Genomic DNA, 11921 nt, shown 5'->3' on the forward strand with positions numbered 1-11921 from the left:
TTGATTGGATATTGTTTAATTCTCACTGTTCCTGCGCCTTCCTTCAAATCTATTTTAACAGGTTCTGCTAGTTTCGATTTACCAGGAATATTTGTTTCCCATACAGTAGGGATCACTGCCAAATCCACCTCCGGTGGAATTTCTTGTTCCTTTACTTTTTCTTGTATCATCAGGATTTCTCCCGTTTTTGACTCAGGTATTTTCAAGAAAAGTTCTCCTTCGTCAAAAACAATCTGTGCATTTAATTTGGATAACAAGTCTCTTCCTAAGAAGGGTATCAGACATTCTGGTACACACAAAAATTCATGTGTAATTATCTTATTTCCAAATTTCAAATCCAGGGGTTGCAGGAATGGCCTGGTTTTGTGCCAATTTTTCCTTTACAGGTATTTAATAAAAAAAATGTTGCTCCTGTATCCACTCCCAATCTCACAATTTGAACAACATTTTTTTCCACTTTCTTATTATCAGAAGTTATAGCCATTACCAAATTATCTCTAATAGTTAGCTTACATTCATCCTGCCAATCCTTTCTTTGTCTTAAGTAAAAAAAACCAAATCCACATTTGGCATTTTATTCCATTTCCCTTCTCTTTTACAATACAGCATTAACTGCAGAATAGTGTTATAATTCAGTGTCCCATTCGTGGGCCACTTTTCCTGATCATCCAATATATACAAAGGCCACCAATTATTACAATACTCAAATTATTACAATACTCAATCACCTGGCTCTTTTGCAGATCATCCTGTAAATTTCCTCAATGTGCCAATAAACATCCCAACAAAGAATTTTTCGGGATTTTGTCATTTACAGCAAGATTACCCATGCTTTTACTTTTAAACGACCGAGTTAACTTAGTTGCCATGGTGTAATTACTCACAGTACAATACACAATTATTCAACTCTGTCACTCCGATCCGCGGATCCACACTCCACACTCGCTTTCGTTCTCAATTACACATTGCACCCTTACAGCCACACTCACACTTTCCCACAGTTACTTTAAACAAACATATAACACAATATTATACCTCTTAATTTTCTTCTTAATACACAAACTCACAAAACCAACAAAAACCCCCAAAAACTTCTTCTAACTTCTTGTTAGAGGCACTACCTTAGAGAACACTATAGCATATAGTTTCTCTTGTTTCCACTTTTGTGCAACCCTGCAATAGCTTTCGCTTATGTCTTACGGGCAGACGCCTAGGCTTCCACTTCCACAAGGATCCTTTTAGTCCAACCCTGCGCAGCTTTCACCGCGTCTTACAGGCAGACTTACTCAGTGAGACTCAAACTCACTGGTGGGTCTCCAACCCACTCCTTACCATACACTTATTATAGTGGGACTCCTACCCACTTCCTCTAGTGCACTTACTCACTTACTTTAGTGGGACTCCGACCCACTTACTACAATTAAAAAAAGAAGTGTCTTACCAAAAATCCAGGGAACGTCGCGAAGAGCCTTACAGATCGGGGATTGATGGGGATCCCCGAGAAATCCTCGGTGCCGGCTGGAACCGATCAGGTCCCCGACTCCTCCGGTCTCCTTCAGCGAGGTCCCATCTGGGTCGCCAAAACTGTTACCGAAATCTCGGAATGAAGAACTTATTGACACCAATGTGATGTAGATAAGCAGACACTTCTTTATTGACGGCTGCGTGCGTGAGCGAGTCCTCTCACGATCAACGCACGCCAGGTCTCAAAATCAGACACCATATATAGAACTTATTCATACATATTCATTAAGTATTCATACATAATCATAATATTTCCAGTAAATCATTAACATACTCTCCTCCTATATCCGATTCTGCGCAGTAGAGCTTAGAAAGGTCTAGAAATGGGTCTGGGGTACGATTTGGGTAGGTGGTATATGAGTCGGTGGTCGCGATCTCCCCCTGCCGGAATTACCTTTTACTAAAGTTCACGGTTTCTTGGCAGGTAACCACAAGCTGTTCCAGTCGACTCTTCCCAATTTCCATTAATCTCATATTCTGACATCTCAATACACTTTCTACATACAGAAGACTGGTCAGATACAAAGAAACCTTTCAAACCCTAAAGTTATTACCAAAGTTTCAACAATAATTCCAGCCCATTCTTCTGGCCTTGGTACAGGATGTACAGAGGGTCTCATAGCAGCTTTTACTGAGCAATTATAAGTTTCCTCAAAATATATTTTTATCCTTCTATATTCCTATTCTATAAAATAATTCTATAAAATCAAATAATCAATCAAATAAAGTCAATCAATCTTAACTTATTAACAAATCGGTAACAATAGTATACTACTGTGTGTGGGTGAGTGTCCCGCAACCCAGGGGAAAACTGTCTGAGCTGCAGCAACAGCAAGCTAGTTGTCCGATACAACAGTTGAAGGGAAAGTCTCGCGCTTCCCCTGTTCCAGCCTTGCAGTCCTGCTACTGCTTGTTGTGTTTGGTGAGCATAAGGACCGCTGAGCTGGCTGGAACTGACTGAAATAAGGACTGGTTGAGCTGACCAAAGAGCGAGTCTCCCCTAGAAAAAGACCATTACTATAGTTATACAGCAAGCACCCTAAAAATCATTCTTCTTGTTTAAGTTTTATAAGAAATATATATATATATATAAAAATAAATATTTAAAGAACTGTATAGATCTGTGCTAGAAAACCTAGGACATCTACTTACAGCTAGTACAGTAGAACTCCTCCTTACTGATTCAAAACAATCCATCCAAGACACAAGCTGAGGGAAAACTTCTGCTGTTTTTGAGTCGGTTACTGTACTCTGTCAGCAGCACATTGCTGGAGACAGAAGAGAAGAATTAATGTCTTCTGGAAGAATACAGTGTCCAAAAGAAATGCAAACCCAGCATCACTAAATTTGCACCCCAATCTAGAATGTTAACTCTGTCCTCAACAGCATCAAAACAGGTTTGCAAATGCACAAAATTTATAACTATTGCATGTATTGTTGCGATGACGTAATGAAAATAAAAAGGCATGCCCAGTAACTAATGTTCACTCTGATTGAATACTTATTTCCATTGAATTTTAAACTCATTGGATGAAAAACTTGCTCAACAACTTTTTTTTTTTCTGGAAAAGAGCCCTTTAGCAAGTGTTGTGACCACTCCTTAAATGGTTTTCAGTTCAGTGGTCCCCCTAAAGAGTTCTCCAGTTAAGCTCATTCTATTATGCACGTGTGAAATATTTTTTTTCTTCCTAGCCTGAAGTTTTCTTTTAACCTAAACGTAGCTAGCTTAAATTGATATCACCTAGGCTCTTTTACCTTTATGCTACTCTTTTCCAATAGCCATGATGTTTTGTTCACCTCTCAGATGGGAAAAGTGTGTGGTTGTAGAATGGTAGTGCATTTTTGTCCATGGGGTACAAAAACAAGGGCGTATTGGAACCACGCTGTTACAGGTCTGAATGTTAAAGCTTGATCTAAAAACAAAAGAGTTAACAGAATAGTGATTTGAATTAAAAAAAAAAAAAGGGAAAGGCGGGGTGGGGTGGGGGGGGGGGGGAGACACGGACACGACACACACCAGAATACAGTAATATTATCCGGAAATCCTGTGTCTTTGCATCTCACGTACATTCTCATTGTTTCTTCACTCCTTTCCTGTTTGCACAGGTGAAATGGATCAGCACTTCATGTGGCAAGTTGTTTTTCTTCCCTTCCTCCTGAAGGGGAGGCAACTCCCTGCTACTCTTGGACTTCTTTGTTTCAGCAACACCTTGATGGAGCGGATAGAGATAAGGAGCATTAGATGCGGGAGCTGGAGCAGTATCAGAAGACTGAAGCCTATAAATCTTTAGCAGGAAAGCACAGGACAGACAAAAGCCAAATCACACAGACAAGGTATTGAATGGGACAAAAATATGTGCCTGGAACAACACAAGATTCCCAGCTGGTTGTGCAGACTGACGCTCGTTTACAGCCTTTGATGTAAAGGCTTGTTAAAACGTGGATGCTCATCTCAGGGAGCTCATCTGTGGGTGTGAAATAGAACATTTTTCTTCGGGCAAATCCTAGTTTCATAAATATGACATACAGCAACCTACACCAGAAATAATAATTGTCATTATTTCGTCACAGCAGTGACCAAACCATTGTTAATTGGTCTCCATTGTTCTGGTATTGCTTGTTAAAGAAAATGTGTTTTGAATTCAGAAATTTAAAGTGCTAAAGCAGCTAAAGTGGCAGAACCAGGCCTCGTCCCCAGTATAGCCCTAATCCAAGGCTGGTTTAACACCCAGTCCAGTTAATCAGTGGGAGAACAGAGAAACAACAGATGATCAACTTGTGCACACAGGTGCTCGCAGAAACGCAGGTGTTCCGAGAAAAAAAAATCAGTAGATGTGAATAGGAATTGCTCAAAGACTAAGTGTGCTTGAAGGAGTGTGTGAGTTAAAGCAGGCAGAAAGAAGATCACGATCCGAGGAGGAGCTTGGAACCGAGGCAGAGACTGGAAGCAAATAGATGAATCAACAGGGACAGGGTCAGGTGATGGATTTGCAGAATGTACAAGACCAAAGGAAACTTCTAAAAACTTCGGACGTTGACTAATGATTTGATAAGTGTATATACGCCGTGCTGTATCCCTTTGCTCTCTGCCACTCGCTGGGGCGGTGGCCCAGCTCTGCGGGGCGATTAAAGCAAACCCAGTGGTACCCACGTCTGTGTAAATTTCTCCTTTAACACTATATGTGAAGCATATGACGGAAGTGCTGGTAATCCACTGGTGTTGTGACTGTTGACTGATGTCCCGTGTTAGAATAAATACAAGTACAATGGCTAACAGGCCTCATGTGCATGAAGAACATGAGAACGGTGGTGCTGGGTCAATGGGTCTGTGCTTTTCTCTGGTGCTCTCCTTGCTACCACCTAGCACTCAGCTGGCAAGCTCATGGGCACAGCCAGGACCAGTCCAGCCTCTTGTTTTCCAGGGAGCCGATCACCACACATATGGGAAACAGACAGTAGACAAGACCTAGTTCTTCATATCCTTTCCGTTGTTTTGCTAGAGAATCTAAAGTTTGATAGACCTTATTTTGTTTGTATTTACATTGGCACTTCAGTGGGTCCAGACTAAATGGCCACTCTCTACCTGACTGCTGCAAAAATTGGTTTGAGCCCTCGGTTAGTAACCAGCCGTTGGTTAACTTCGTCTTTGAAATACAGCAACCTATGGTGGAATAGGAAACTGAGACAGTTAGGGACGTCGGTTGTATTTACTTGAAGGAGGTGGAAAATTTTCTAGGGAAATTTTTTAATAGTGTTAGCATAAAAATCCTGTATGCACATGAGCGACTGCTCTAGGCAAATGGCTTTTTAGAGTAAGAAGCCATCCCTGCCTTAAGTGACACATTTAGAAAAAGTCTCTACGTGAATATTAAGCTCACACAGCAAAGCTGCAGCTACCTGATAGCACAGTATTTTTCCTGGTTTGGAGGATTTTTTTATTCACCTAAAACTTTCCAACGGTCGTCACTGCTAGTTTATTCCCTGTATGACAAATAAGTAGTAAATGAAGGTGTTTTCATACAATGGAACAATCTGCATGCTTGCATTTTTTTCACAGCTGTTGCAAAGATGTACTTGAAACCCTGAAGAGCTTTTGCTTTTTATACTACTGAAAACCACACTACACAGCTTTTTGCAAATTTCCAGTCTGGAGAATCGCAGAGTAATTGTTCGTTTGTTTCCGTGAAAGAAAAAAACCCCAACACATCTTCCTTTAGAGGCAATATTTTGCTGCAGATTTTAGTTCTATCTTTTCTATTTCATCTACCTCTTCTCCAGCTCAGAAAGGTCTACTTCTTTAGAAATTCTTTTCATTTGATGTGTTAGAATATCTCTGTGTAGTAGTCGAAAAGGAACTGGACCTGCCCTTTGTCTCACTAAATTTTCATTTCTATAATACATGCAGTTTTCCTTTACTTATTAAAGAAAATTACCAAATCCCATACAGCTACCTGGGATCATGGATCAATCTGAATATGCGTGGCCCAGCACTACTTTTTGCAACTGATCTAAAATTCTGTGCCAAATTCTATCATAACCCAGGAATGGAAATAATAGGGATGACATACTTTGCATATCTTCTCTGCAGGTTGTTACGACCCGCTGCAAGTAAATAAGAAAAAATACAGGTAGTGGACATTTCTAAATAAACCTCTGACATCTGAAGAAGTCATTTTAATATCAGATTTATTCTCACCATACTTTCTGCATGGAAGACCAGAAGAATCTATGCTTTTAATACAATTTGTGCAGGAAAGCATTGGCAAAAATACTAGAGTACTTGTAATGTTTGTTCCTACACCAAACATGCTGAGGTGAGGCTTAAAAGCCCACCTGTGAATTCACATTTGCCGCAGTGCTGTTAGTAAAAGCTGTAACTATCCGTATTTTTTTGAGAATGCTTAAAATGAAACACAACCTAACTCTCAGTTATAGAACAGTGTAGCACAGCAAAGACGTTATCATCTAATTTTTTCATTATAAGATGTGGGTGTATAACCAGGAAGAACACTAACAATTATTTTTTAGTAAACCTTTCCAGCATAAAACCATTTAGTGGGGCAGTGCAAATCAGAACATACTCTGACTTTAACATGAAAGAACACTTCTGCTGTATAGGTAGACAAAAAAATTGACTTAGTGGGGTATTTTCGTTCTCACAGTGCTGTTTCCTCTCCTTTCATTGTCAGTAACCCAGTGATTTTTGTGGGACGTTAGGGTTAGCATAGATGTTAGGTTAGCTTTAGATGCTTTACGTGTTAGAGATGTATTCCTCGTGATTCTGCTCCACGCACAAGAAAAAGCCCGGCTTGCCTTTGCCTGGAGTGGGACTCAGTATGTTTTCAAACAGTTTTCCGCAAGGATACAAACACTGCCCCACTATCGCTCACAATGCTCCGGCCACAGCCTTAGCACAGGTCACCATTCCACCTGGCCTCACAGTGTATCGATACATCGATGGCATCCTCAGCGGGGCAGAAGGGCCAGAAAGCATTACAGATGCAATGAAAACCATTTGGGCAACACTAACCAAGTTGGGACTGGAAGTCCCAGAGTCAAAGTGCCAAGGGCCAGCACGAGAAGTTAAATTCCAGGGAGTCTGGAGGGTTGCAGGAGCTGCCTCTCTTCCACCAGACACACTGGAAAAGAAAGAATCCGGGCACAATCCATCCAGTACGCTGGAACTACAACAAGTTCAAGGGACTGTGAAGTACTGGCGTAACCATAGTCCTGCCTTTTCCGTCATTGCTCGTCCCTGGTCGAATTTGTTATAAAAGGGAAAATCATGGCAGTGGACATCTCATCAGCTCTGTGGTACCGTCAAGTTCCCCTTCCTGCAGGAGCATAACAGAGCCTGGCCGCGGGCTCTCCACTCCGCTCCAGCCCCCGTTACTCCTGTCAGCACGTGCTGAGGTTGCAGGCTGCGCTGCTTAGGGAGCCGTGGCAACACACATTTAGGATGGTGAATGCCGGCCATCCTGAAAGCGACAGCTGTCTCTTACCCTAAAAAGCTTCCTGTAATACTATGCTTCTCTGAGGTCCCACTTTTCTCGAATTGCCCCCACCCCAAAGCAATTTCCCCACAGGGTCCCTAAGCAAGGCAGTAGAGGAGTGGCTCTCTCAAACTCCCTCCCAGCCCTGCCCTGGCTGAAAGAAGGCAGAAAGAAGCCTTCCAATGAGGACAGTTCTGGCTGCAAGAGAACACAAGCTGACCAGGTCTTGGGATCCACTGACATCAACAGAAATTTAGGTGAAAACTCCCCTTTCACATGAAACTCAACTCCCAAACCAAAAAACAGTTGTGATGGGAAACTATGGTGGGGGTGGGAAATCAGCACTGAGGGCAGGAAAGCATCAGCAGCATGGGAAACCATTGAGTTGGGAAGTTGTTCTGTCATTAAAAGTCAAACCGTCACAATGCTGGCTGACCCAGGTGCTGGCATAATGATCGCCATGGAGACGGAACCCCAGAACACTGTGTGCCCCAACAAACGCCACACTGGCCAACTGCCACGGCACAGAGCAGCACGCTCCTCGTGGTGCTCCTGCCCTCCGGGTAACCCCCAACCAGCTGTGCCGGCCAGCATCTCACCCCATCACCCCCCTTCGCTTCTGCCCACAGAGAGGTTCCCCCTCCAGCTGCCGACAGGACCAGAGGTGCCCGGCATGAGCTTCACCACCCTGACCATGCCACCACCGGTCACTGCTGGTGTGCTGCCCTCTGTCCCAGGGCTGCTGATCACCGTTCGGCCTTCCCAGCTCCACATTGTCACCCACCAGCCCGCCCTGGCAACCTGGCAGGGGGTGCAGGGGCCCCTGGGGGACTCGGGGCAGGTCGTGCAGCTGCCACACGTGCTGCAGCTCCCCAGCGGTGTGCAGCTGCCCCCTCTGCCTGCTCCTTGTCCCCCTGCCTATGGCTGGGGACAGCAAGTGGTGATGGGGACACTTGTGCCCCACCAGCCAGTGGGGCTGGGCCCATGGGACGTGGGCCAGGGGCAGCCCCTCTACCCTACGGGCTGCACTGTGCTGAACGTCCCTGCCCATGCTGGGCCCCTGCCACCCCAACACCCTGCGGCTCAGCATCGCGTGCAGGTCCCCCCTGTGCTCCGCACCCATCCTGGCAGCGCCCAGAAGCTGTTGGAGGCCTTTAACAACGACGTGGTGGCCAGTGAGGATGGCGTCCCTGCTGCCACCCCCTGCCAGCCCGCCCTGGATATGCTCTCTGGCAGAAGCAGGACCAAGCACCAAGGTGAGGTCTGCAGGGTGGCAGAGCCCATAGGGGGTGACCTCCACCAAGGAAGGCTTGCATCACCCTGGGGGTGGCTTGGCTTCGTTTGCTTTTTCAGAAGTGGTGACCACCCCGCCAAGCCCAGAGAATCTCCTGGACCTGCCCGAGCTGGGGCCAGATGCCTTCAACGAGGCCTTTCCTGAGCTGGCAGAGGACAACCTGCAGTTTCAGGATGAGCATTCGTCCGCCATGGACAGCAGTGACCCGCTCGCCTGGCTCGACAGCATCCTGGAGCTCCCTGAAGTTCTCAGCGGCTCCTGCTTGACCACCCTCCTCAACGAGTTCCCGGAGTTCTCAGAGTAAGTGGCAAAGGGTGGCTGCTCCAAGGAGCAATCGTTGGCGGCAGGGCTGGGGGACAGCGAGGACACCGACCGTGGTGTCCCTGATGTCCCTGTCTTGACCACCACCCTCAACAGGATCCCTGACATCTTGGAGTGCATGATGGAGGGCAACTGTCCCAAGGACCAAGTGGTGGCCGCAATGCAGGAGGACACCAACCCCTCCTGGCAGAGGGTGGCAACATCCCCCTTGCTGGACGCCAAAGGCAAGCAGGGTGGGCTGGCAGCGGTCTTCCCCACCCGGCTGCCAGAGAGCCCCATGGAGCCCTCTCAGGAGGGTCCTATGGACACTTCAGAGGAGAGCCCCTTGAAGGGATGCCCAGAGGGTCCCCACAAGGGTCTCCCAGAGAGTCCTCAGCAGATCCTGCTGAAGAGTCCCCTGGCCAGCCCCCCGACTGCACCCCAGCATCATCCGCCCCGCATGGCCCAGCTGGTGGAGGAGGTGCTGCAGAGGCAGCCCCGGGTCATTCTGACCCAGTTGCCACCACCACCGGGCATCTCCTCCTGCCGGGTGGTGCCCAGATCAGGCAAGGCTGCTGGCAAACAGGCCAAGCGCCCCACATCGGCTGACACCCTCGGGATGCCAGAGATGTCCCCATGGGGCAGCATGCCACCCAAGAAGAGGAAGAAGATGGTGGTGTGCCCGGTGGCAAAAAGCTCCAAAACCCTCTGGGAGGGGAAGCCACACAGGGATGCCACGGCAGTGGGCTGTAGTGGGGAGCAGGGGGGCAGCAGCAAGCAGAGGCCATCCAATAGCGACTATGTGCCCACCAAGCGAGCCAGAACCCTGAGGAACACCAGGAGACAAGGTGCTCCACGCTGCCCCAGTCGCCGTTGATATATTGATAGAGAAGGTGTGGAGCACAGATCCCTCTGACGTGTGACCTGCACCTGCCCACTGCAGCCCCGGCCCTCTACCAGATCTGTCTGTCTTAATTCATTAAAGGTTTGACGTTCCTTGCACAGTGCCTCTGCCTGCGGTCATTCGCGCAGCGGGAGATGAGGGTTAATGCAGCCCTGCCACATGCAGAGACCTGACGCTCCACCTTCCCCTCTGGCTCCACCTTCCCCTCTGTCGAGGTGACACCTCCACCGAGCTGACCCACTCTCTAAAGTATTTACAAATGAAGGGACTTCTCATCAAGGGAGGCAGCCTTGGCAGGGGTGAGGAACAAAGAGCAGGTAGTGAAAAGAGCACCGTTATCTAAGTTGCACAGGAAGAAGACTTCCAATGGGGAAAGTTCTGGCTGCAAGAGAACACAAGCTGATCGGGTCTTGGGATCCACTGACATCAACAGGAAATGAGTTTAAAATAGGACAAAGATAATGGTGGCAGTGGGAGATGGGGACCTCTAACTGAAATAGTTCTGCCCCAGAGAGGCCAAAATCCCGCTTGGGGAGCATGCGTAGTCCGTAAAACACTTCAGCAGTGCTACTGCGGATGCGTACGCGTTTGCATTAGAAGCGAGAAACCAGTCACCAAACCTGTGTATGACACATGACCATGCAACGTGCGGCGCTCTGAGAAAGGCCCCGAACCCCTTCTCAGTGTTCCAATTGGACCTAAAAACTTTGCACGCACTTTTTAATCGCTGCCCCCGAAGCGATTTCCCCACAGGGTCAGTAAGCAAGGGGGTGGCGGAGTGGCTTTCTCAGACCCCCTGCCAGCCCTGCCCTGGGTGCCGGTGCCTCCGGCCCTGCCCCAGCAGACGTTGCTGTGCTGATGGAGGGGCTCCCTCCCTCTCCACTGCATTTGCAAAGGGAGTGGCTGGCTCACCCTTTGCTGCCCACGCAGCCAGCCCTCACCTTTAGCTGCTGTCATTCCCAGGGGCGCCGGCTCTCTCCCAGCACCCTCACACCTTCTCCCTGCGACACTGCGAGAGAAGCGTTCGCCAGGCACACGGGTGCCGTCACTGCCCTGCGCAGCTGGGCACCCCAGACTGGCCCTGCCTGACTGCCTCCCTCACCAAGCACCTCCACCTCCACAGTCTCAAGCTCCATCCCTTTAGGCGGAAAGGGGGTCACTTTATTGAGAAGTAACCGTTCCTCATGAGGAACACAGTCTCTTCAGGAGGCAAAATACTTTAATAGCACTTAGAAACAAAGCTGGGGCATCTGGGGGGCCACCTCATCACTACTCCAAACAATGTGTCCTTTGTGGAGAAAAACTGAAGAGCTAGACAGTTTCCAGAGGACAGCAAAACCTGACCTGCTGAGAGCTTAGGACAGTGCACATCATGTTCTTCTTCACACTTGGTGCACGTTTGACAAGCTGCGAGATGATGGTAAATTACTTCCTTCAGAGAGGACAGCAAGACACTGTTGCCAACTCAGCTTAGGGTTTTTTGGCTTTTTTCTCTGGTTGGCTAAGCAAAGAAACGGAGGCAGTTTCAAAGTGCACAGAAGCACAGCTGCAGACATAATTCCTGCTGTCACGCAGGCAGCAGGAGTGAACTTCATCCCTTTGGGTCCTTTTGAGAACACCAAGCACCCAGATTGTGCTGAAGGATGCTTTGTACATAGGGGACCCTTGGAGAGAAGCAGACATGTCCAGTTTTATTCCCTGGCAAAATGCCCTGACACTGTCCTGCCCCTCAGGTGGTGTAGGACAATTAAACTTATTAGTAAGCATGGGCTGATTCCTGGCCCACCATGATTTGAACAGCAGCCCACAAATCTCTCAACTAGTTTTGCTCAGCCTGTATTTATGACAGTTACATTGCTCTATGTTGTGGGGGAAAGCAGGTGACACAGCTTGCCCCCTTGATGCA

The 11921-nt window shown here is 47.4% G+C and overlaps 1 protein-coding gene and 1 long non-coding RNA gene across 3 annotated transcripts; one reads left to right on the forward strand and one right to left on the reverse strand.

The window, feature by feature from the left end:
* Nucleotides 1-593: 593 nt before the first annotated feature.
* Nucleotides 594-2321, reverse strand: LOC308068331. The gene is made up of 2 exons (XR_013929933.1): nucleotides 1419-2321; nucleotides 594-1385 (listed from the first exon to the last, which is right to left on the reverse strand). It is a non-coding gene; the product is annotated as an uncharacterized lncRNA (long non-coding RNA).
* A 2986-nt stretch (nucleotides 2322-5307) lies between these two features.
* LOC308068084 (uncharacterized protein) lies at nucleotides 5308-10101 on the forward strand. 2 transcript variants are annotated; one of them, XM_080398054.1, is made up of 2 exons: nucleotides 5308-9111; nucleotides 9229-10101. In XM_080398054.1, the coding sequence occupies exons 1-2, from the start codon at nucleotides 9002-9004 to the stop codon at nucleotides 9986-9988; spliced, it is 870 nt and encodes a 289-aa protein (XP_080254180.1). In that variant the 5' UTR covers nucleotides 5308-9001; the 3' UTR covers nucleotides 9989-10101. The 2 variants fall into 2 exon arrangements, 1 of the variants encoding a protein (XP_080254180.1); XR_013929851.1 differs by having other exon boundaries at nucleotides 5309-9111; nucleotides 9229-9562.
* The last annotated feature ends 1820 nt before the right edge of the window (nucleotides 10102-11921 follow it).

Source organism: Falco punctatus (genome assembly GCF_963210335.1).
Source record: "Falco punctatus genome assembly, chromosome: 8".
Lineage (NCBI taxonomy): Eukaryota > Metazoa > Chordata > Aves > Falconiformes > Falconidae > Falco > Falco punctatus.

Bases quoted from the DNA above. Each gene is read 5' to 3' on its own strand.
- LOC308068084 (XM_080398054.1), top strand. From the start codon at position 9,002: ATGGACAGCAGTGACCCGCTCGCCTGGCTCGACAGCATCCTGGAGCTC. The intron at 9,112-9,228 runs GTAAGTGGCAAA...CACCCTCAACAG, and splicing joins GAGTTCCCGGAGTTCTCAGA to GATCCCTGACATCTTGGAGT.